This window comes from Lichenostomus cassidix, chromosome 1 (genome assembly GCF_008360975.1).
Source record: "Lichenostomus cassidix isolate B80296 chromosome 1, HeHo_3.0, whole genome shotgun sequence".
Taxonomy (NCBI): Eukaryota; Metazoa; Chordata; class Aves; order Passeriformes; family Meliphagidae; genus Lichenostomus; species Lichenostomus cassidix.
In genome coordinates this window covers 15,042,884-15,063,324 of record NC_139479.1, presented here as the reverse complement: position 1 = coordinate 15,063,324, position 20,441 = coordinate 15,042,884, and the positions used below count along the sequence as shown (strand labels likewise).

The following is a 20,441-nucleotide window of genomic DNA, read 5'->3' as shown; positions in this document are numbered from 1 at the left end:
AATACTGAAAACCAGTTCATGATGCTGTCCTGTTTTCAGATATGGCTTCACAAAAGAAGTTTCAAAGAAGTACAAGGTAAGATTCCTCCTTCTTCCCCTGTATTTTCTTTGTAGTCTTGCACATATAAAATGAAACCCGTGTAAACAAGTAAACTTCAAACCAGTTTATTTGGGTGTAGCAGAGAATTACTTCAGTGATGTGGTTGAAATTATTTTGGCTTATCAGGGGAATAACTGACAAAACAATTTTAAGTGCTAGTCTCTTGTGCCCTGAGATCTGTGGGATGAAATAAATAACATCAATAAGAACCACTCAAGAACACTAAAAGAGGTGAACATGAAAGAAAATCTACAGAGAAAATCAAATGGCCCTAAAGAAAATGTCAGAACATGTTTGTCAGGGTTGCAGTTCAGGATATCACCTGGACAGCACTGTTCATATAAACTGTAGCAGACACTTCAGCAAAATCTTGAACTTAGAAGCAACAGAGTCTGCCAGAAATAGGATCTAATATAAGAGTATTTTTTACAGGACCATTGGAAACAGATTTTGTGTCTTCTGCGAGATGTCTTTAGCTGGCTTCCTCTTGCCACTATAATTGATAGCAAAGTTCTTATCCTACATGGGGGCATTTCAGACACCACAGATTTGGATTTCCTGAATGCACTTGAGAGAAATAAGGTAAGAGATCATATTCATGTGGGGGTAATTTTGTTTTCTTTTAAAAATTTTGCAGTACAAATGCAAGGATCAAGTTGTTTGCATTTGGAAAGGAAATGGCTGAAGGCATGTAAGAAAAATAATAGTCCATTTTTGAAGAAAAATAATTTTCTTCAAAATCAGTTCTTAGGAAGGAAGGTTGCAGTAGGTGTTGAGAGCCAATTGTTTAGCTCTCAACATAACATGTTTTTTTTAACTTTAAAATAGCTAAACCCACCTTAGATATCTCCTCCTGCAGTGATGACGCATTAGCCAGAATGTATGAAAACTACTTGATTCTTGGGCATTTCCAAACACTTTAGAAATCAATCTAGCCACGTTTTTCTAGCACTGCTTTTTGTCCTGGGGCTGTGCTTCTGCCATCTGTTTTGTGGGGGAAGTTCTCCACCTGTGAGGTGCTCCCTTGGCAGCAGCTGAGCGTTGTACATGTGGGGGAGCCTTTCCAGAAGGATCAAACTTCAAGAACTGGCCTTGATAAAACAGAACCAACTGCTTTTCAGGGATTTAGAAGACAGAAATGTTCATGTTTTTTTCTGAAATGGTGAGCAAACTCAGGTCTTTCAAATCAGTGGAAAATAGTGTGGGATTTGGTCTTGATTTGGACAATTAAATCAGGATGTCTGCTTGTGATCAGGGTGCTAAGACTCCTTATAATCAATGGAGATCTAGGAAATCTGGTGGAGATCATTGCTTAGGCACATGTCTCCAGTGCAGTTCATGGAAGTGCCCCATAGGCTAGGAATGTCCCCTCTGGCCTTTGCCTGCCTCTGAAGAAAGTCTTCTTTATAGGTCTCCTCCACCAGTCCTCTTAGGCCAGATTTGTGTCTGCCCCCCTCACACTAATTCAGACATAGTGGAGTATCTCAGATGGTATAGAAGACCAGTGTTTGAGCAACTTAGTGTATCCTGTCATCAGTGTCAGTGGAATCTAGAGCTATTTCTGTCATCCTCATATTTTCTAATGCAGAAATAAATGCTTTACAGGGCAGTGAGTTGTGTCTCTTTTTCACATCTTTGAAAAAGGGCATGAATACTTCTGATCACTGGAGTCTAGGCTCCGTTGGCTATACTACTGTGCACTAAAACTGAGTGCCTAAGTACAGATAGAGAAGTCCTAAGTGTGAGCTGAGTTCTGCCCATGCTTTCATCAGGGCTGAACTCTGCATGTTTCTGATTCCATAGTTGTGAAATGCAGAATTAATAGGTCAAAGTTGCTGCCACAGGAGAGCCTTGCTAATGAGACATGTGTGGGCCACAACCCAGGGTGGTGTCACTCAAGGCCAAGTGATGTCTTTTAATTGGTACAGCTGGCAGCTGACAGGTCTCAAATACTGGTCACTGCACTGGGGAATAACCCAGTGTTGTGCATTTTGTTTTGAATTAGTCCTTTTCTTTGTTAAAGAGCAAAATCTGGGGGTCTGTGCACTGTGTATGTTTTATTGGTGGGGTATTTTTGGTTTGGTTTGGTTTTGGGGTTTATTTTGGCTTTGTTCTGGAAATAAGCTAGTATGACAGAATGTCAAATAAGAAGATGCTCCCTGGAGAAGAGTCCATGTTAATGATTATTCATGGAGCCATAGCACACCACTCCAAAAAAGCAAATGACCATGCATGTTGGAGGAGTTTAACAATATATGGCTTGATATAATACTTCATCAATTCACTGCTATCTTCCTGATATTCCAATTATTTTAGCCAAATTAATCTAACAGCATGGTACTGTGCCAGAACAGAAGGGAATGGAGTTTAACCTACGGTATAATATGAACATATATTTTGTTTCCAGGGAGGCTGGGCACTTAAATGTCTTCCCCGAGCCCAGGCCCTACTTACTGTATAGTGAGACCTTAAGATTGACTGTGTTTGCCATGAGTCTGTGTGTCTGGGTAAGAATATGAAAGCTCTGAAGAGCCTGGTTACTGATGGGTATAAAGTAGAATTTCTGCAAGTGCCAAACACCTGCAGATTCTCCCAAACCTGTGAATTCAGGACATTATGAGAGTTAACATTAGTTGAACTCTCAATGAGTTTTCCTGAGTACAGGAAACATGACCTGATTCCAACATCTCTGGATCAACTTTTGTTATAGTGGTGGTAACTTTTTTTCTTTTTTTTTTTTTTAAAGTTAAAATCTTTGATGCGGCCACCAAAGTCAATGAGAGACAGACAGGAGCAAACGAAGAAGAGTATTCCCACAAACAAACCCAGTAAACACATTGCCAGCCAGGATGTTGCAGGGAAGACACAACACACCTCTTCATCGGGCTACACTGAGCCTTCGGGGTCAAATTTGTCTCCAGACCCCACCCTGAAGGAATGGAAACAAGTAGGTGAAACCAAAGACAGACTGAATCCAAACCCCTGCCACACAAACCCAGCAGGTGTTCTGTTCAGGCACTGTGTTTGTGAGTCTGAGGGAACTCTTAATAAGAAAACTGTCCTCTTAAGGAGTATATTAGACGCCTATTAATTTATTGAATGCTTTTTGTAGTCCTGGTAATAAAGGCTTGGGATTTTATACCTTACAAGTAAAATTTGTCCGGTTTTCTTAGCCGTTAGGAGGAGGAAACTGCTCAGTACGAAATGGGTTTGCCTGCCCTCATGTGGTTGGGATCTACTGGTACAGAACTGGTTGTCGGCTTAAATAGGTCAGACTTTGCAATTGTTGGTGAGATAAAGCACCCTCTTTTGGCTGTGCTTTTCACAGCTGAATGCTGATATAGCCCAAAAAAGCCACCTAGCTCCTGAGACTTTCAGGTAGATTACTCAGAAGCAGGAAGCTTTTGTCCTCTGGCTGTTCATTTCCTCTTGAATATTAGAGCCAGTATTAGAGCTTTTGTTATACTGAAATTTAATAAATTGTGACAATTTGGAAAGCTTAATTCCTCTGAAAATCTCATTTCCCAAGATACCTGACCTACAAACTAACAAAATGGGCACAGGCTATGCTCCCTCTTTCCCCCCCAAACCTGACTCTCCATCCATCAGCTAATGAAGCATCCAGTAAGCCATGCTCACAAACATGAAGTGGAATGTGTTAGTGCAAACCTTGGCCAGCAAGGTTTAAACAAACCCATTTTGACTAATGTTTGCTACTGACTAGAATTAAACCATGGTAATTAATCTTCATGTCTAAACCATGCTAAAATGCTAGTATGTAAAATGCTGGTTTGAGACATGAGCTAACTGAAGACAATGAAGCCAAAGGCAACTCTTGTCGTTTAGAGCAGGCACTCCCAAGCTTAGCTGAGGTAAAACCACTAACCCATGTGGTTATCCAGTCTGTGCTGGGAAACAAAATTGCCTGTCTTACTCACATGTGAAAAAAGCAGCTTCTGTTCTCTTTGAAACAGTCAACGTACTGTTCCTGATGCACCTGCCCAAGTCTGAAAACCTCAGCTATGACTGGAGGTACATTGCTGAATTATATTTCTTCTGAAAAAAAAAAGTTCATCCAAAATCTAGATAATGTTTCTTAAAAAGTAGAACAAAAGTCTCAGCCCAAAATAATATGCTCCTGAAAGGAAGGAAAAAACCCAGCACCTACATCTTAGCTTGAATGTGTTTTCTCCCTGTACTGTGGAGCTTTTGCTGTGGCCAGGACTTCAGACAGCCATAGCCTGTCAGTCTTCTCCTACTATCAGTCCTCACTTGCTTGAGTTTGATATTTATAGATCCTTGACATTCTCTGGAGTGATCCAAGAAGCCAAAATGGCTGTACACCAAACAAGTGTCGAGGAGGAGGCTGTTACTTTGGTCCTGATGTCACTGCCAAGCTGTTTGAGAGGTATAATCTGAAGATGCTCATCAGGTCTCATGAATTTAAACCAGAAGGTTATGAGATCAGTCATGATGGGAAGGTAAGATGCTTCCATGTAAAGTAGAATTCTCCTGTGAATTTCACAGGAACATCTACAGTAGATTTGTCTGCAAAATTTATTTTAAAAAAAGCAAGTGATTTTGTTAAACTGGGTTTGGGGGAACTTTGTCCTAGATAGATGTTACAACAAATTACCAAGTTCTAAGTAACAAAGTTCTTTACAGCTTTAGGGAGAGGGGACCAGCTTATTACTCACATGAAAACGAATGGACATCAACAAAATCCCCAAGAAGAGCTGTGTGTAAATACAGTTCAAGAGTTTCTCTAAGGCTCTAGAAGCATTTAATTTACTAATTTCTCTTCTGGCCCTGCTTTCTAACATGCTATACTGGAAGGCCAATATGAATCCTGAAAATGAGGTCTCCCTTAGAAAGAGGTTTCTGTTAAGCAGCATGTTATATCTCACTGCCCTCTGAAGTCTTACAGGTCGAAAATAAAGGCCCAGAGCTCTGACTCAAAAGGCAAGAGCAATTTGGTGAATGGCACTGCTTTATATGTAGATACATAATTTTGTAACCTGGAATTTTTTCTAAGATCAGTCTCAGAAATCAGTGTCGAGAGGAGCTGTTCTAGCCAGTCCATTTTCTCTGTTTCCTCTGACCAGGTGATCACCATATTCTCTGCCTCTAACTATTACGAAGAGGGCAGTAACCGTGGTGCTTACATCAAGCTGAATCCCGAGCTGACTCCTCGGTTTGTGCAGTACCAAGTCAGCAAGCACACGCGCAGGCAGAACCTCCGGGAGAGGTAACGCTGTGTGTCACATGCAGTGAGCATGGACTCAACTCACATCTGAGTTTACCTGCCCCAAATCTAGAGCTTGATTGAATAACAGAATAGGCATTCATTTTCCATGATTCTCCCTGGCTTTCTGTTTTACAATTTAAAAATTATAGAGTGGGCAAAACATGTTGTAAGTGCTGTTACTTGGTTTCCTGAGAAACTCCCAAAGGTAATTAGATGAAGTAAGCAGTTAGAACACACAATTGTCAGGGACTCAAACAGCCTGCACCTGTCTGCTTTAAGGCTGCAGTGTTAACTGGACAAATCCTGTTATGAATTGAATTTCAAAAAATTTATCATGACAACTTTGTCATGCCTAGTACTGTGGTCAGATTACTAAAGGAAAGCATCTTAGAATCACCTGCATTAACTCAATTATCTCATAAACTCAGATTACTCTTATGGAACATTGTTGGTTTTCTTTGATTTGGTTTTATTTTTTCCTCTTGAATGTTGTCTTACTTCCCCCCTCCCTCCAGTGTTCTAGTATGTTTTGGGTCATCCTACTTAAACATACTAGACCCTAAATGTACAACATGTTGAAGGATATAAGAATTTGATGAGTGTTGAAAAGCATAAAATGGTAGAGGATTTTAATCCTTTAACAATCTGCTGATTTGCTTTCTTCCTAGGGTAGGTACAATTGAATCATCTGCCTTAAAGTCCTTACGAGAGAAGATTTATGCTCACAAGTCTGAACTCACCAGTGCTTTTGCACAATATGACATCAATGGTACAGGTACTACTCCATCTCTGTCCAGTTGCTACCATGGGGAAAACAGATTCCATGTGTGTGTGGGGCAGAGGGGACAAACCCCATGGACAGTAATCCTGCCTGCCTGCCACTGTCAGGCTAAGGGCAGCAGAGGCTGGTCAACCTAGTTCTTCCTGACCACAGAGGAGGAGGACAGGTGTAGGCAAGGGCTTAGCCCCAAACAACTCGAGGGGATGAAGCTTGAAGTAGGAAAAAGAAAACTGAAAGACATGGGCAAATAAAGAAATGGTGTTTCCTGTTGGGTAGATTTTGGCAGGCAAATCCAGTTCGTGAAGCTCAAAGGTCACCACCACCTTCATGTAGGAGTGACCTTCTCTTCAGAAGGTGTCAGAGAGGGAACTGGGGTCTCAAGTGGGGGAACTAGTCTCCTTCTTAGTCTGGGAGGTATCTGAGGAAAGTTGCCTGCCTATGCCTCCAGCAGACACACACTCCCCCCTCAGCTGATGAAAAGTCAGTGCTGAGTTAACAGATGAAGCTTTTATGTAGAAGCAAGAAGTTGATTTCTACCACAAATACAACTTTTCTTTGTGATGGCTTCTCACTTGACTGTGCCCTTACAAGGGCACTCAATAACATGATGATGTTGATTCTTTGGTCACTGAACAGCTGTTTCACATATATCTGTCTGGCTGAGTTTTCAGCTACATGTCACTCTAATTGCAGCTGAGCTGAAATCTGAAGTACTCTTCCTGGCATAATGTGGTTAAAAGGTGTTAAAACATGCTGAACATCATAATAGCATCACAAGTTTGTTGTTGGAAGAGACCTGTGGAAATGCCTAGTCCAACCCCACTGCTCCTTTGTTATGAGGGCTTTTATCCCAGGGTTCAGCAAAAATCCTCGTGTTTTGCAACCCTTTGTGCTGGTGACTGATGTGTGCTGTGTCCTCTACCACTTGTAAGCATGACCTGACCCCTTCTGACAGGCAGGATTTCTGTCAACGACTGGGCTGCAGCAATGGAGTCTGTTCTACAGCTGGAACTGCCCTGGAGGATGCTGCGGTCTCAGTTAGCACAGATGAACCCAGATGGAGAAGTTGACTTCATGTCATGTTTTTATGATTTGAAAATGGGTCAACCTACAAAAGAGGTAAACACCTCCTTGCAAATCTTGGAGGAAGAACTTTTGGTGCAGTTTGCAGCACAAGACAGTGGTTTGGCCAATCAAGTAGACATCTACATCTGAACTAGTTGCTGAGCTTCCTTTTATAGTCACTGGAGGAAAATGAGCACTGCTAGGGTACTAATCATCATTCCCTGCTAAGGTAGATGCTTAAAATAGGTTGGATGAATCACATGCTAGAATTGCTTCTTACTTTCCGTTGACTCTTGAGGGTGTTAGGATAACGGAGCTGAGGAGATGTGACAAATCCTGCCCAGAGCATGCAACCCTTACTCTTTGAAATGAGCTTTTCAGAGAAGCTCCAGAGCCCGTTCAGGCCCCATGTGGGAGGAAGCCACATTTGTAGATGCACTTGTAGATGGTATCTGAGGCCACTTCTACAGAGCCCAGTTGTTACCAAGTGGCTGCACAGTGCTTTGGTACTGAGGTGTCACCATCATTTCCCTAAACAGCAGGATGCATTCACATAGGTACAGTGAGTGCTTTGTATGAGTGCATGGCCTACACCATCTTCCCCATGTTATCTGTAGTTCCACAAATAATTACTGAAGGTAGGAGGTGTTAAGGGCTCCTTCCCCCCTTGCCCTGCCATCTGAAAATGACAGGTTTTATCTGATTATTTCTCAGGGCAAGACACAGAAATGTTATTCCAGAGAACTCAGGCATAAAGGGTTTTGTTGGTTTTTTTTTAAACATTTGCCAAGTTAAACTGGGAAAATGGAAATTGGATAGTAGATATTCTGTTGGTTAAATTAACTCAAACCAAAGTCTAAATAGCTTCTTGTATGTGATTTCAACACCAGGCTCAGCCAGCTTTGGCAGAAACACTGTGTAGATACAGAAAAGATCTGGAGATCATCTTTAACATCATTGACAAAGATCACTCAGGTAAGTCCAGGTAACTTCACTGTGTCAGCTCTAGGGAGCCTATACCAGTTATCTTTTCCCCACTGTATTTCCTCCTTAAGGCTTCTAAATATAAAGGAACCAGAGGTGATGTCATTTCTTCAGTTTAGTGGAGACTATTTTAAGCAGTCAGGCTGCAACCATATAAGGGACAGTGCATAGAACCTAACGAGAAAAAATTCTCACACACCCCAGCTCCAGTATTGGCTTCACTCTTCTGGGGGCTTTTTCTCCCTTCCACTCTAACTCTTTTCCTGTTTTCTCAATTCCACTGGCAAAAGCATTCAGCCATTACCTAAAGTAAAAATGTGCTTCAATCATGAAAACACAAACCCTACCAAAGCCACTGTAGGCAGGTAATTTTCTTGCAGGGAAGGAGTATGCATGGGTGTGTTTATGCAGGAAGGGGAAACGACACTGCAAAAAGCAACCTGTCTGTCTCCTTTAGGTTTGATTTCTCTTGAGGAGTTCAGCCAGACATGGAGACTCTTCACCACTCACCTGGGCATTGAGGTAGAGGATGACTCCATTGACAAGTTAGTCCTCAGCATTGACTACAACAAAGATGGCCACATTGACTTCAATGAATTTTTAGAGGCCTTTCACGTTGTTCACAGACTCGAGAAAAAGGCAAATTCATGAAAAGGCAGAACGTCTTGTGGGTTGTCTTGGAAGCTCAGCTTGCTGTCATTAAAGGGCTGCTTGATAGGGTGACTGTGCAAGCCTTTATTTAGCCCCTCCTGGATGATCTGTACCTGCTAATAATGGGACAGAGGAGATGAAAACCCACACTTACAGTATTACTGTGTCACTGTCACAGAGTGCCAGGACCTTAGAATTCACCCCCCACCTTGTTGGCATCTCCCCCATCAATCTAATCCCTGAACATTGCCAAGGTCATGCCTTCAGCTCTGCAGGAAGACACTTTGTTACATTTCTGTCCTTAGTGACAGCTGAGAGCATTGATGACCACAAGGAACATATCAGACCCTCCCTGGTGATGTAACAGGCACAAGAGAGGCTGGCTGTGGGCTGTCCATTGCAGGAGAGGAAAACAGGGAAGAACCATCTAGTTAAAAGGTAGTGCTGCATTTAATCTTGTTCTTTGCATGATGCAGAGGAATTAAATCATTCCAGATCACTCTCTTATCCCTTCAAAAGTTTACAGGCACAGCTTAGATATCTTGGTTGAAAGGTGTTTACACTTGCACTAGATTTCCTCTTGCCACTGTTTACTTCTCCCCACACTTGTTGGGATGTGGAGCTATGAGACAATTAAAACCTGTTCTTAGATGGAGCCAGGCTCTTCTCAGTGCTGAGCAATAGGTCAAGGGGTAATGAGCAGAAACTAATACACAGAAAGTTCCACTTGAACATGATGAAATTTATTTCCTGACCAGTGACCGAGCACAGAACAAGTTGCCCAGAGAGGCTGAGGAGTCTCACTCACTGGAGATATTCAGGAACCATCTGGATGCAGTCCTGTGTGATGTGTTATGGGATAACCCTGTCTGAGCAGGATGGTTGGAGCACATGATCATTGTGGTCACTTCCAACATGACCCACTATGGGATTTGGTGATTCCATGATAACTCGTCACCTTAATGAAGGCTAAATCCATAGCATGTTAATGCAATGCATGATTGATCACAAAATAAAGCTCCAGCTTTCTGAGTAAAGCCTAAGTGAGGTGTCTCTTTGCCTGTATTTTGGTACCCTGCCCCACTCAGCATAGAACACATCCTTCCTGAAGACAAACTGGGTTTCTTAAAAACAGCGATGAGTAAGAACACAACAGTAAACATATTTTGATACTACCAAACCTAAATATAATAGCTAAACATAAATTCTTTACCAAGAAAAGGAACTGAGAAATTCTGAAATTTAGTTTTTGGAAGGCAGCAAGATGGAAGAGTCTCATGCCTTATCACATGCCTATCTCCTTCCCCTGACTGCAAGGCAATATTCCCATTCCAGCCAGTAACCATCCTGTTAACTCCCAGGGGGGAGAAGTCAGGAGATCTGGACCTAATTCTCTTGCATCTTTACACTCTGAAGGCAACATCAGGTCACGAGCTTTTTGGTAACAGTATGACCTCATTCAGCCTCAGTAAATCCAATGCACATAAAGTGCTTTTTGGGTAGGAAAAGATTCCAGCCTAGTCCCTCTTTAAATTTTAATAGCTAAAGATGAGCTAAGTAAAGCAGCTCGGTTTCATTTAATAGGAGTGTTGAAAGTACAAAAAAAGCATCCTTCCAAGTTTATCGTCCCAGAATGTAACAGCAGCCCAAGCTTAAGGCATTGCTGTCTCTCTTAAAATCTTTTCTACAGTTAAATACAGAACATTTTTCCAGAAGTATTTTGTAACTTGACCGATGAATGAACAAACATGCACACACTTAATTCCACTGCCTTGGAGGAGGGGGAAGAAAAATCTTTAATAGCGCAAACAAAATTTACAGTAAAACTTTAATGGCATTGGTAATACATAATGCATATTTTTAGCATGCAGTTATTCTGATCTGTGCACCGTGATGATCAGTCCCACCTCATTCCAGTGGAGTGACAAAAAGGCTCCACTTAAGATGGACAAACCCACTGTGTGTGGTGAGATCTTGCTTCCCACCATTGGCTTCCATGCTGTGGGGGTGAAGTGACTAAGCAGAACTGGACACTGCAGCCCTGGAGTCCTCCTTTGACACCTGCCCCAGTAAGGAGGACAAAGCCAGCATGTGCAACAAGACACAGAAGCTCTGAAGGATGGCTGGCAGCCTCCAGTGTGGATGTCCCTAACTAAGGACACATTCCTGAACCTGGCATGAATGGAACTGGCCTCAAGGGATCATTTCCTGAGAGGGGTTGCCAAGGTACAGTTGCAGCACAGCTTCACTTGGCAGGCAGTGAGAGCCTTTTGGGGATGCAGGACTGAGGTATGAGAGGAGCTGAATCATCGAGCCAAAAAACAAAGTGCCATCCCATCAGCTTCTGGCGGCACAAAGAGCCCCCTTACCCGAGAGAAGGAGGGTGGCAGGGGGAGTAGCTGTGAAACACCCAATGCTAGGAATAAATGCCACTTGAGACTGAAACTGGGAGTGGGAAAAAGCCCTGCTGCTTGTACTTAAACCCAAACTGTTTGAGCTGAAGCTCTTCTTCTATAACCCCCACCCCCGATCCCTGTTTTTGAGTCATGGTTCTGTGCAACAGCTACTTAATATTCCAAATGTGAGTGGTCTTTGAGCAGCACCTGAATCAGCCTGCCGATGAGTGCCCAAACTCTCACAGCTACAGATGCCATCACTGGTGGCCTCTCTCCTGCCTTCTGGTCAGCTCTGCTCCTACCCGCAGATCACTCCAGGAAGCACCCCAGGTTGGACCTGGGCTGACTCAAGCTCCTGCTTCACTCAAGGTCCTGGCTACTGCCAGAGGGGTGTCACAGTCCCACAGCATCATGTGGGGCAGCCCAGCTGCTTCATTACAGCACAGAAGTGGCTGCCCCTTTGCAGGGCACCTAAGGACTGTGTGGCTCACCTGCCCCTCCCAGGAAACAAGCAGGGCTCTTTCCCTGAGAAAGGAGACTACAATTAGCCATAGGGAAGCCAGACAAACTTTGTACTCCACCCATTCAGTTTTCACAGTTACCTGTAGGATCAGCAGCTGAGGGAGATCAGTGGTGCTTTTGATCAGTCTAGTTTGACAAACCCACGTCCCTGTCAGCGGCAGGAAGAAGGCAATAGCCGTGAGCAGGGAGGGCACTGGCCTGGGGGAGCTGGGCTGGGGCCAGCATGTGGTATGAGCTCTGAGCTGGACACAGATCCTCATTCTGCCAGTGCCTCCCCAGCCCTACGCCTATCTCCAGGCACACCCAGCTGCCTGCGGCACTGCCTACGGCACTGCCTACGTGCTCCTGACTGCACGGCTGCTAACCGCTTGGGGCAGCAGTGCCCATCAGGCTGGCACAAGCAGCCCTCAGGTAGTCTATTTTAATTCACTAATGCCCTCGTTTCTGAGGCACAGGATGTGTCTATTCACCTTTGCCTTCTTTCCATAAACGAGCTTCCAGGGACTGGGAGCTGGCAGTGTTATCCTCTGCTGGCTCCCCAGGGAGGCTGCACAGCCAAGGAGAGCCTCTCAATTAGCTCAGCCCTGCACAAACTGCAAAGTCGTCATGTATTTTATCTGGGAGCACACCCTGCCAGTGCCAGCTCTGTTTTGCAGCAGCCTCACACACACGGGATTCTCAGCAAAGCAGGGGGTCTGTGGAAAACCTTATTTGCATCACTGTGTTTGCACTACAAGGCAACTTTCCAATTGCAAAGGTTCTTTGCTCTGAGCAGCAACACAGCAGCAAATTGCAGCTGTGCTTGACCTGCAACTACCACAAGTTTCCCTTCCACTGGCCTTGTGTTTCAGAGTCCCACCCTTCACCACCAGCTACCCAAACTCTTCAAATTACCACATAAATACTTTCCAGTTGCCTGCATTCCACGTGGTAATTCACTATGATCATCATGAATATACCGTAACCCGTGTCATACTGTGAATCTGATATTAAAGACACCAGTTACACTTCCCATTAAAAAGGAAGTGTTAAGGAGTGTCCAGGTATGTTAGGCCATACATTTCATTGCTTTAGACTTCAATGAAGCTGCATATAAAACCAACATCAGCTTTCTTGTTTATGAAGATCACAAAGTGGGTAGAAAAAACAAACAAACAACAAATTAGAAGTCTGAACAAAAATCATCTTGCATCTCTCACAATCTAGGATTCAAAAAGAAAACTAAAAATAACTGCTACTACTTTTTGTATGATGCTGGGCAGAATAACAAACCATCACATCAGCTCTTGTGTGCTCACGCTCTGCCCTGTCACATCTGCTTAAACTGGACAAAGGATTTTACTCCCTTTTATTGGGAAACAAGACAAGTGAGCTCTCACAATACATATGAAAAGTTAAAAAACCAAACCAAACAATAACAAAGGCAAACCCCTACAAAACAGGCCCCACACCAATAAAATGACTTCCACACCCAAGTGCTAATTGTACCTGAACTGTCACTTTATACTGGCCCCTGCACAGCCCCCCAGTTCCCATGGTTGTTAATACAGGGCTCTTGTCCTCTGGACTGCCCAAACTCCTCTGGTCTCTGAAGAAACATTATGTCACCTCACACTAAGGCCTCCCACACCTTCACTCTCTTGAGCCAGTTCCCAGATATTGCTACAGCAGCAGTGACTGGGTAGAGGGACAGCAGGCAGGGTGGCATGGCAATCGGAGCTCAGATTCCCTGGGACCATGAGTGCTGGCAACTGGCAAGTGAGAGAGGATATTACTTCTACTGGAAACAAAAACCTCACTCTCAAATACACCAAACACTATTGTTACAAAAAAAAAATTCAAATGCTATACAAATGGCACAGTTATATTTTGAAAGAGTGGAGGGGAGGCTCAAAGAAATATGCTTATCAGGCTTATAAGCTCAGAAAATACTCGCTTTTACAGGCCTATCTGCTCTTTTCCCCTCTATCTGGCAAGACAGAATTGCTCTGATCCCTTCTGCTCACATGGCAGCAGTGCTGCTGAGGCAGCCTGTCTGTAGCCACGGAGAGGCTGAAGCTACTGCCACTTTCCCAAGCTGTCAGCCAGGTGCTGACATGGGGCTGGCGGCACAAGGAAAACCACAGCTAATGCCTGGGGTAAGGCAGGGTGTTCCTCTCCAGAGGCTGCCTCCCTCTGTTGTCAGTTTAAATGGCCATGGAGTCATTTCCATACAGGACACACCTTTTTTCCCTGCAGCATCTCAGAGCTTCCAGCGGACAGATACAAGCTGCCAGCATTAACCTGGGAATTGTCTGAAGGGAGACTTCCAGGCAGCCCAGCCCCTAGCTATATGTGACCAGTGCAACTTCAAACTGAAAAGAAAAAAAAAAAAATGGAAAAGCAAAAAAAAAGAAAAGCAAAACGAAAAAAAAGAGAAACATCAAAGCCTTCCATAAACTTATGCTACACGGAAAGGGCCACAATTATGCCATTCTAAACTCTGAGGCTGTTTGCAAGAGAAATGATCGGGAGACATGGAAAGGGTGCTCGAGTGGAAGAGGTTTATCTTGCTCCATTCAGAGGAAAGGATTACAGGCATAAAACTGTCTGTCACCTTGGAGAAACTGGAGTCTCGAGATTTTGCCTCCAAAGCCTTGGGGATGCAGGGAAGGAAGCTATTTTGTTCAGATTAAAGACAGATGCAGCTTCCTGACAGAGGCTATCCTCTCAAATTAGTGGATATTGTAGGATGTTTGTCCCTACTGATGTTAGCCCTGCACTGACCAGGTGCAAATGAGAAGAGAATCAGGATAAATGTGTCTTAGAAATATCACCAGGTTATTTCAAATTATTCTTACTCCTCTAATTTACATTTCCCTGGATGTTTCACACTGTGCATTACTGATTCACAATGATGTACATTTACACACAGCAGGAAAAAAATTAATGAATTCCATCACTTCCCTTATTTGTGTGACTCTATGCCCGAGATGCAGCTCCCTCGTTTTATTATGCCTTTTGATCTCCACAGAGTAATCCATTTTCCCCTTGGCAGAACTGTATAACTCTTGCTAATTTAATATGAATTACATTTATGCACTTTGGGCAGAATAAGCCTCATTGTTTGTTATTTCTCACACACTCTCCTAAAACCAGACCAAATTCCAGCTCCCTGTGCCCAGCAGGAAGGTGTGCACAGAGCATCCCCAGCAGTGCTAAAAGCCAAGGGAGTGCACGGCACACACACAGGCAGCAACCAACCGAGGGGTTCGTGACAGGGAACTGGGGAGGAAGAGCTTCTGAGCCTTCCCTCCCATGGGACGCATCACTTACTGCATTGCACAGCCTGTGCTGGGCAGGAAATCGTGTAAATAAATAATTATGGCTTTTGTTAGGTAAGTCATGGTGCCGTAGGCTCCGCTGGGAGCACTGTCATAAAAAAAGTGGCAAATTCCTGTGGCTACGTCCTTCTCCAAGATACTACCAGTAGCTCCAAATGATTTCTGCAAAGACACAAGCAAAGAAGTAGGGCAAGTTAGGCATGCATGCTTATTTATTGGAAAAAAAACCCCACATTATGATTTTCCATTTGTGCTGAATACTGAAAGCAATTCTCTTTCCCCTCATGAAAACCTTAATCAGGATTACTATAGGGCCCACATGACTTAGCTGGATCAGTGCAAGTAAATGAAGAACATATAACTTCACGGATTTTTGTCCTTTGGGGGGAATGGGTGGGATTAGTATTACTCAAATACTGGTAATACTAATGTCTTGATAAAGCAGAACTTCACTTTAATCTACCCTTGTACTTCAAAGCTTGTTAGCCACGACAGTTTTATTCCCTTTAAATCTCCCACGATTCTTACATTGGTTTTCCCAAATATATTTCCAGAAGATACTTAAGCGACTTGGTCTGTCTTTGTACGAGAAAGAGCCAGGACAAAACCAAGTTCATCACACATATTAAGAAAAGAGCAGAGGATAATTTTCAAAGGAGGCTTCCCCCCGCTGCCTTTTGAGCTCACCAGCTCCTGCAGAAACAGGTCATTGGCCATGTGCACGATTCTGTCCACGTGGATGATGCCCCCGATGCTGTTCACCTCAATGTCAGAGAGGAACGTGAGGACGAGAATAGCTTCCACCAGGAGCTGCCTGTACTCGGGCTGGGGGACGTGGTTCAGCACCGACTCCACGTGCACTGCAAACTTGATTTCACATGGGGTCATCTGGCAAGTTTGAGTGGAAATGGAAAGACAAACTGACAAATCCAAAAGACTAGCTCCTCACATCCTGCAAGCACTGAAACATATGCTCGTCTCTGCACATGGGGGCTGTGGGGGGCAGACTGACTGAAGCGAACAAAATGTTTGTGCAGCTTTAGCACTTACAGAAAGTTTTTGTGTTGCTAGACCCTGATTCTGCAAACAGTTACACAACTTCCAGAAGCCTGCTCCAGCCCTGCAACCCATCACACACACATCTCACTTACATACAGTGCTGCTGATACTTAGCTGACACATTAACTCTTTGCTCTTCGAGCTGTGGTCTCACACACTGCCTTGTGCATACCTTTCTGGCACTGCAGATCAATTACAAAGCCAAACTTACTTCTAGGTTTTAAAAACAATCACCTGCTTAGAGGGATGATTTTTAAAAAAACCCTTTAGCTTTGCCGTGCAGGGATATCACTATTGTGTTTCTAGAGCAGCTTAATTTGCACTGGGCAGAGCTCTGTGGATGTTATGCTGCCTTAGGAGGCTTGTGCTTATTTCATTCGATTGCTTTAAACAGCAAAATTAGATACTGTCCAGGTCTGACAGGCTAGAAGTCTCTTTATCTATACAATAGGGATAAATAAAGCTATCCTTTCTTGAACAAAACCACAAACCCCAACATTTAAATTTGGCAGAAAATGCCAGCTCCTCTCTTCTGCTGTTACCACAGTCCCTCAGAAAAGAAGGAATCCAGAGACAAGTCTGAGGGAAACAGTCAGAGAAACAGTCTTGGGCACACAAGCACCTCTCTGATGGATTACTGTTCCCTAGAGTTTGTTTTATAGATGTGAATTCAAAATTTGCCAGAGCACTTAAGGACAGAATCTAGCTAAGAAAAAAATGCAAGAAAATGTTATGGATTTAAAGAGTCAAAGCTTTGGTTAGAAACAATCATCCTTAACTGGTATTAAGTTTTGCGACTGTGAAGCCAAAACACGCTGGCTGCTGTTGCAGCATATAAAAAGAAATAAATGGCAAGCAACATGTCTGCTTTATTCCAAGCCTGTGCTGCCTCACCTCTCCCCCAAAGGGCTGCTGTCAGCCACCCTCTCTGGAGCCTGTCTGTGGGCACAGGGGGACAGAAGGTGTGCAGAAGGCAGGGTCAGCAAGGGGAAAACTTGTCACAAACCTTCTCCCAGGCCTGCCTGGCAGGAACTCACCTGCACAGACCCTGGGCAGCTAGCAGAGGTGCTGGGGGAAGGTCCAGATGTTCTAAATGTAAAATCAAGGATCTGCAACAGCAGCCCTGCTGCATCTTACACTGTCAAACCAAACATTCAGACACGTGGCTAGAAAATCATTGGCATTTTACTGTACCTCTCTGGTGGTTGAAGAAGGAAGGACATACCCATCAATGGACAAACCATGGCACTGAAACATTTCAACAGTGAACAGAAATTACAGTTCTTGCAAGTAAATCAGAGGGTTCTCTGTTCTAAGCCAGTATGTAACAACTTTCAGTTAGGAAAAAAAAGCAGCAAAGCAAAACCCCCCAAATGACACAAAAAACCCCTGCCCAAAAATATTGTTTTATCTTTGCTGGAGAAGTTATTATGTAACTGGCAAACATTAGAAATAGCCTGACATGACACACCAGACCATGCTGTGCTCCAGCCCAGCTAACGAAGCAAAGCACTTCTAGAGCCACTACAGCAAAGGCACACAAAGGAGGGAAACAAATCGATGGGAGCATTCTGCTGGAAAGGATTTGGAAATAAAAGATAATGCAAAAGCAAGACAACAGACCACAAAAGCAGAATCTTTTGTCATTTTTTGCTAGAACAATGTTTAGTTATGTGTTTCAGATCCAGGACACCACACCTCAGGATGTCAACCACTGGGGGAGAGAAATACCAAGTGGTATAAAGAAAACAGTGACAAAACCTAAATGGTGAAAAGGCAAGGACACATCTGGGTACCTGAGGTATAGAATAGAAACACACCAAGAAGAGGAGACAGATTTTATGCATAGTCCAAAAAAGATTTTAAGAATGAAATAGTGAAGACAAGCACAATTCATTTTAACAGCCAGAAAAAAGCATACAATTACTCCCAGCTATTACATTAGGTCAGAACTGATGCTCACTCTACTGAAAGATCCTGTTAGTAAATAGCCAAGAGGTCATATATGATTTGCCTTGGCTGACATCAACACTAACAGCTTGAGTGCAAGTGATTTTAGAAGGACAACTCAAACCAGCTTAAATTGGTGCTGCACTCTTTTCCCAACTAGGCAAGCATGAACAGCTCAGTGCTGCAAGGTGCCAAATGCTGTCCTGTATCCAGCAAAGCAGAAAAATAGGTGCATAATCACTTTGAAATAAGTTAAGATTTGTAATTCCTCTCTCCTTCTTCCTGGAGAGTTGCTTCAACACATTTCTATATCCCTGATATCCAAGGTGCTGGCAAGGACTTACTTTTCACGTAAAAACAAACTAACAAATAAGAAAAGGTTAAGAATGGCATACAGCTCAGAAGAGCCAGCAAGATGTCTCAACACATTCTGGAAGACTTAGAGCAATGTCCTACTTCATTCCTCACAGCTTTTCTGACCTGGAGCACAGAACTGCATTGCATTACACTGCAGTGCCCTTCAGCTGCACTGACAATGTGCATTAGGCCACGGGATGCACAACAGACAGTGGTGGAACAGAATCGCTCAGCAAAAAAACCAGTCTTGGTGGTTTAAGAGAAAAACACACTTTCACAGAAACACATGATCTTCTGTTAATGGAGCCCTTTTATGTTCAAGAGACACAATTCTACCAGTGACTCTGGTTTCCACTCATCTTCCAGCTGAAGACCAACTTCCACTCCTGGCAAGATGCCACCCCTGGAGCACCCCCTCCCTGAGTTACTGTACAACTTGCTTGCTTCCTTCACAGAGGTCAGCTTACCTTCTGAAGGATTTTCCACACTTTCTCATAAAAGCCAACAGGAACTCTGTTAATAGCACCATCAAGCCTCCTTCTGCGCAGCCACTGCCCTTTTCTGTCACCCCAGCTCATGTCTCCACTGGAGCCAGTTGGAGAAGTGCTGGTGGGAGATGACGGAGTACTGCCCCTCTGTAAGGACATTAAAGCCTTGGTTAGTTGCTTTCCACCACCCCAAGTGCCACTCCTGGCCAATATACTTCTGTTATAATGCTACCTCAGAACCAGGGAAAAAACAGGCCTTGGTGTTATACAGGATGATGGGGTGAGATTGATCCTTCATCCCCATCTCTCTCCTTCACAACAAGATTAATTTCTCAAGCACTTCCATCATTTCCCAACAAAACAGGCAAGCACTTCAACATGGCATAAGCCAGTGAACTTCATTGCTTGGTTTAATACAACACCTGACTATTTTAACAAGCATGAGCTGCTCCCAAGGCAGTGTCCCTGCTGTGCAGTGTGGGGGGATCTGCAGGTAGGTCTGATTCAACATGGGGCTGGTGTTGTAAGAATATCCAAGGGTTCATAGTCCAGCAAGAGAGGCCCTCGTGCAAAAGCTCCATTACAGTAAGTAGATTAAAAACTGACTTCATAAAGCCATGAAATCATCATGCCTGCCTCTCTGCAAGTATTAGTCTTGTTTCATTTATTATCCTTGTTGCTCTATTATTTTACCCTACCAGGTCTGGACACTAAATTAATCAGCAAATCATCTTCAAAGTTGTGGCAATACCACCAAATTGTTGTGATTTCCACACACAGTCTGCCCATTCCTCGCACTCCCAGAGACTGTGCTTTTTGACATCTGTTACTTTCAGCCCAGAAAGGATTTAAGTGAAAGTACCATCTTAAATCCCCTCATCTCCAAGTAGGAAGCCACCTGAGCAATGTAGTGGGGAAGGAGGAAAATAAGACTGAAAACTGCATGTTTGGAAACTGCAGGCTCATGGACTCTCCACAGCCAAGCAAACAGTCCATTTCCACTGCTACTGGTGTCCATGAGGCACAGGTGGTGTTCCTTCGATGTTCCAATGCTTACTGTTCCTTTCCACTACACACTGACCATGACAGACAGAACTTCTGTGGTTTTAGGGCATTTGGGAGGTGTGCCATTGACCCTAAGTCTGAAGATGCAGAGAACCACAAACCATAACCACCAGTTCAAAGGGCATATGTAGCTGTCTGTATCTCCATGACACATTTGGAGCTTCAGACTTACTTTGAATTGTTGAAGTCTCTGTTGGTAAAATATTTAAGCAATCATCCAATCATCTTCTGCTACAGTTCTCTGCCTTGAAAGAAGATGACTGCTTGAGGAGATACCCATGCAACTTCTGTCTGAGCAACTTGAAGCTATTCTGGGTTCCTCACTGTCCAGAGGCTGCCAGCATTTATCATCACTACATTACTTTTAAATATTGAAGACACGTGTAACATAATCCACTATCATGCAGCTAAATCTGCTACAGTACTTTATCTGCTACAACTGCTTAAGCTTC

The 20,441-nt window shown here is 43.6% G+C and overlaps 2 protein-coding genes across 2 annotated transcripts in view; one reads left to right on the top strand and one right to left on the bottom strand.

Annotated features, from left to right (window-relative positions):
* PPEF1 (protein phosphatase with EF-hand domain 1) overlaps window positions 1-9,872 on the top strand; it is a 30,379-nt gene extending 20,507 nt beyond the window's left edge. The window contains exons 9-17 of the mRNA XM_085051161.1: window positions 40-76; window positions 533-682; window positions 2,847-3,047; window positions 4,396-4,581; window positions 5,206-5,348; window positions 6,017-6,123; window positions 7,085-7,248; window positions 8,085-8,169; window positions 8,636-9,872. Coding sequence (XP_084907287.1) covers window positions 40-76; window positions 533-682; window positions 2,847-3,047; window positions 4,396-4,581; window positions 5,206-5,348; window positions 6,017-6,123; window positions 7,085-7,248; window positions 8,085-8,169; window positions 8,636-8,829 — 1,267 coding nt within the window. The 3' untranslated portion in view covers window positions 8,830-9,872. The remainder of the gene's footprint in view (window positions 1-39; window positions 77-532; window positions 683-2,846; window positions 3,048-4,395; window positions 4,582-5,205; window positions 5,349-6,016; window positions 6,124-7,084; window positions 7,249-8,084; window positions 8,170-8,635) is intronic.
* A 729-nt stretch (window positions 9,873-10,601) lies between these two features.
* Window positions 10,602-20,441, bottom strand: part of PHKA2 (phosphorylase kinase regulatory subunit alpha 2) — a 44,771-nt gene continuing 34,931 nt past the window's right edge. The window contains exons 28-31 of the mRNA XM_085051147.1: window positions 18,904-19,071; window positions 17,324-17,377; window positions 15,758-15,958; window positions 10,602-15,232 (exon numbers count right to left, since the gene is read on the bottom strand). Of these exons, the coding sequence (XP_084907273.1) occupies window positions 15,059-15,232; window positions 15,758-15,958; window positions 17,324-17,377; window positions 18,904-19,071 (597 nt within the window). The 3' untranslated portion in view covers window positions 10,602-15,058. The remainder of the gene's footprint in view (window positions 15,233-15,757; window positions 15,959-17,323; window positions 17,378-18,903; window positions 19,072-20,441) is intronic.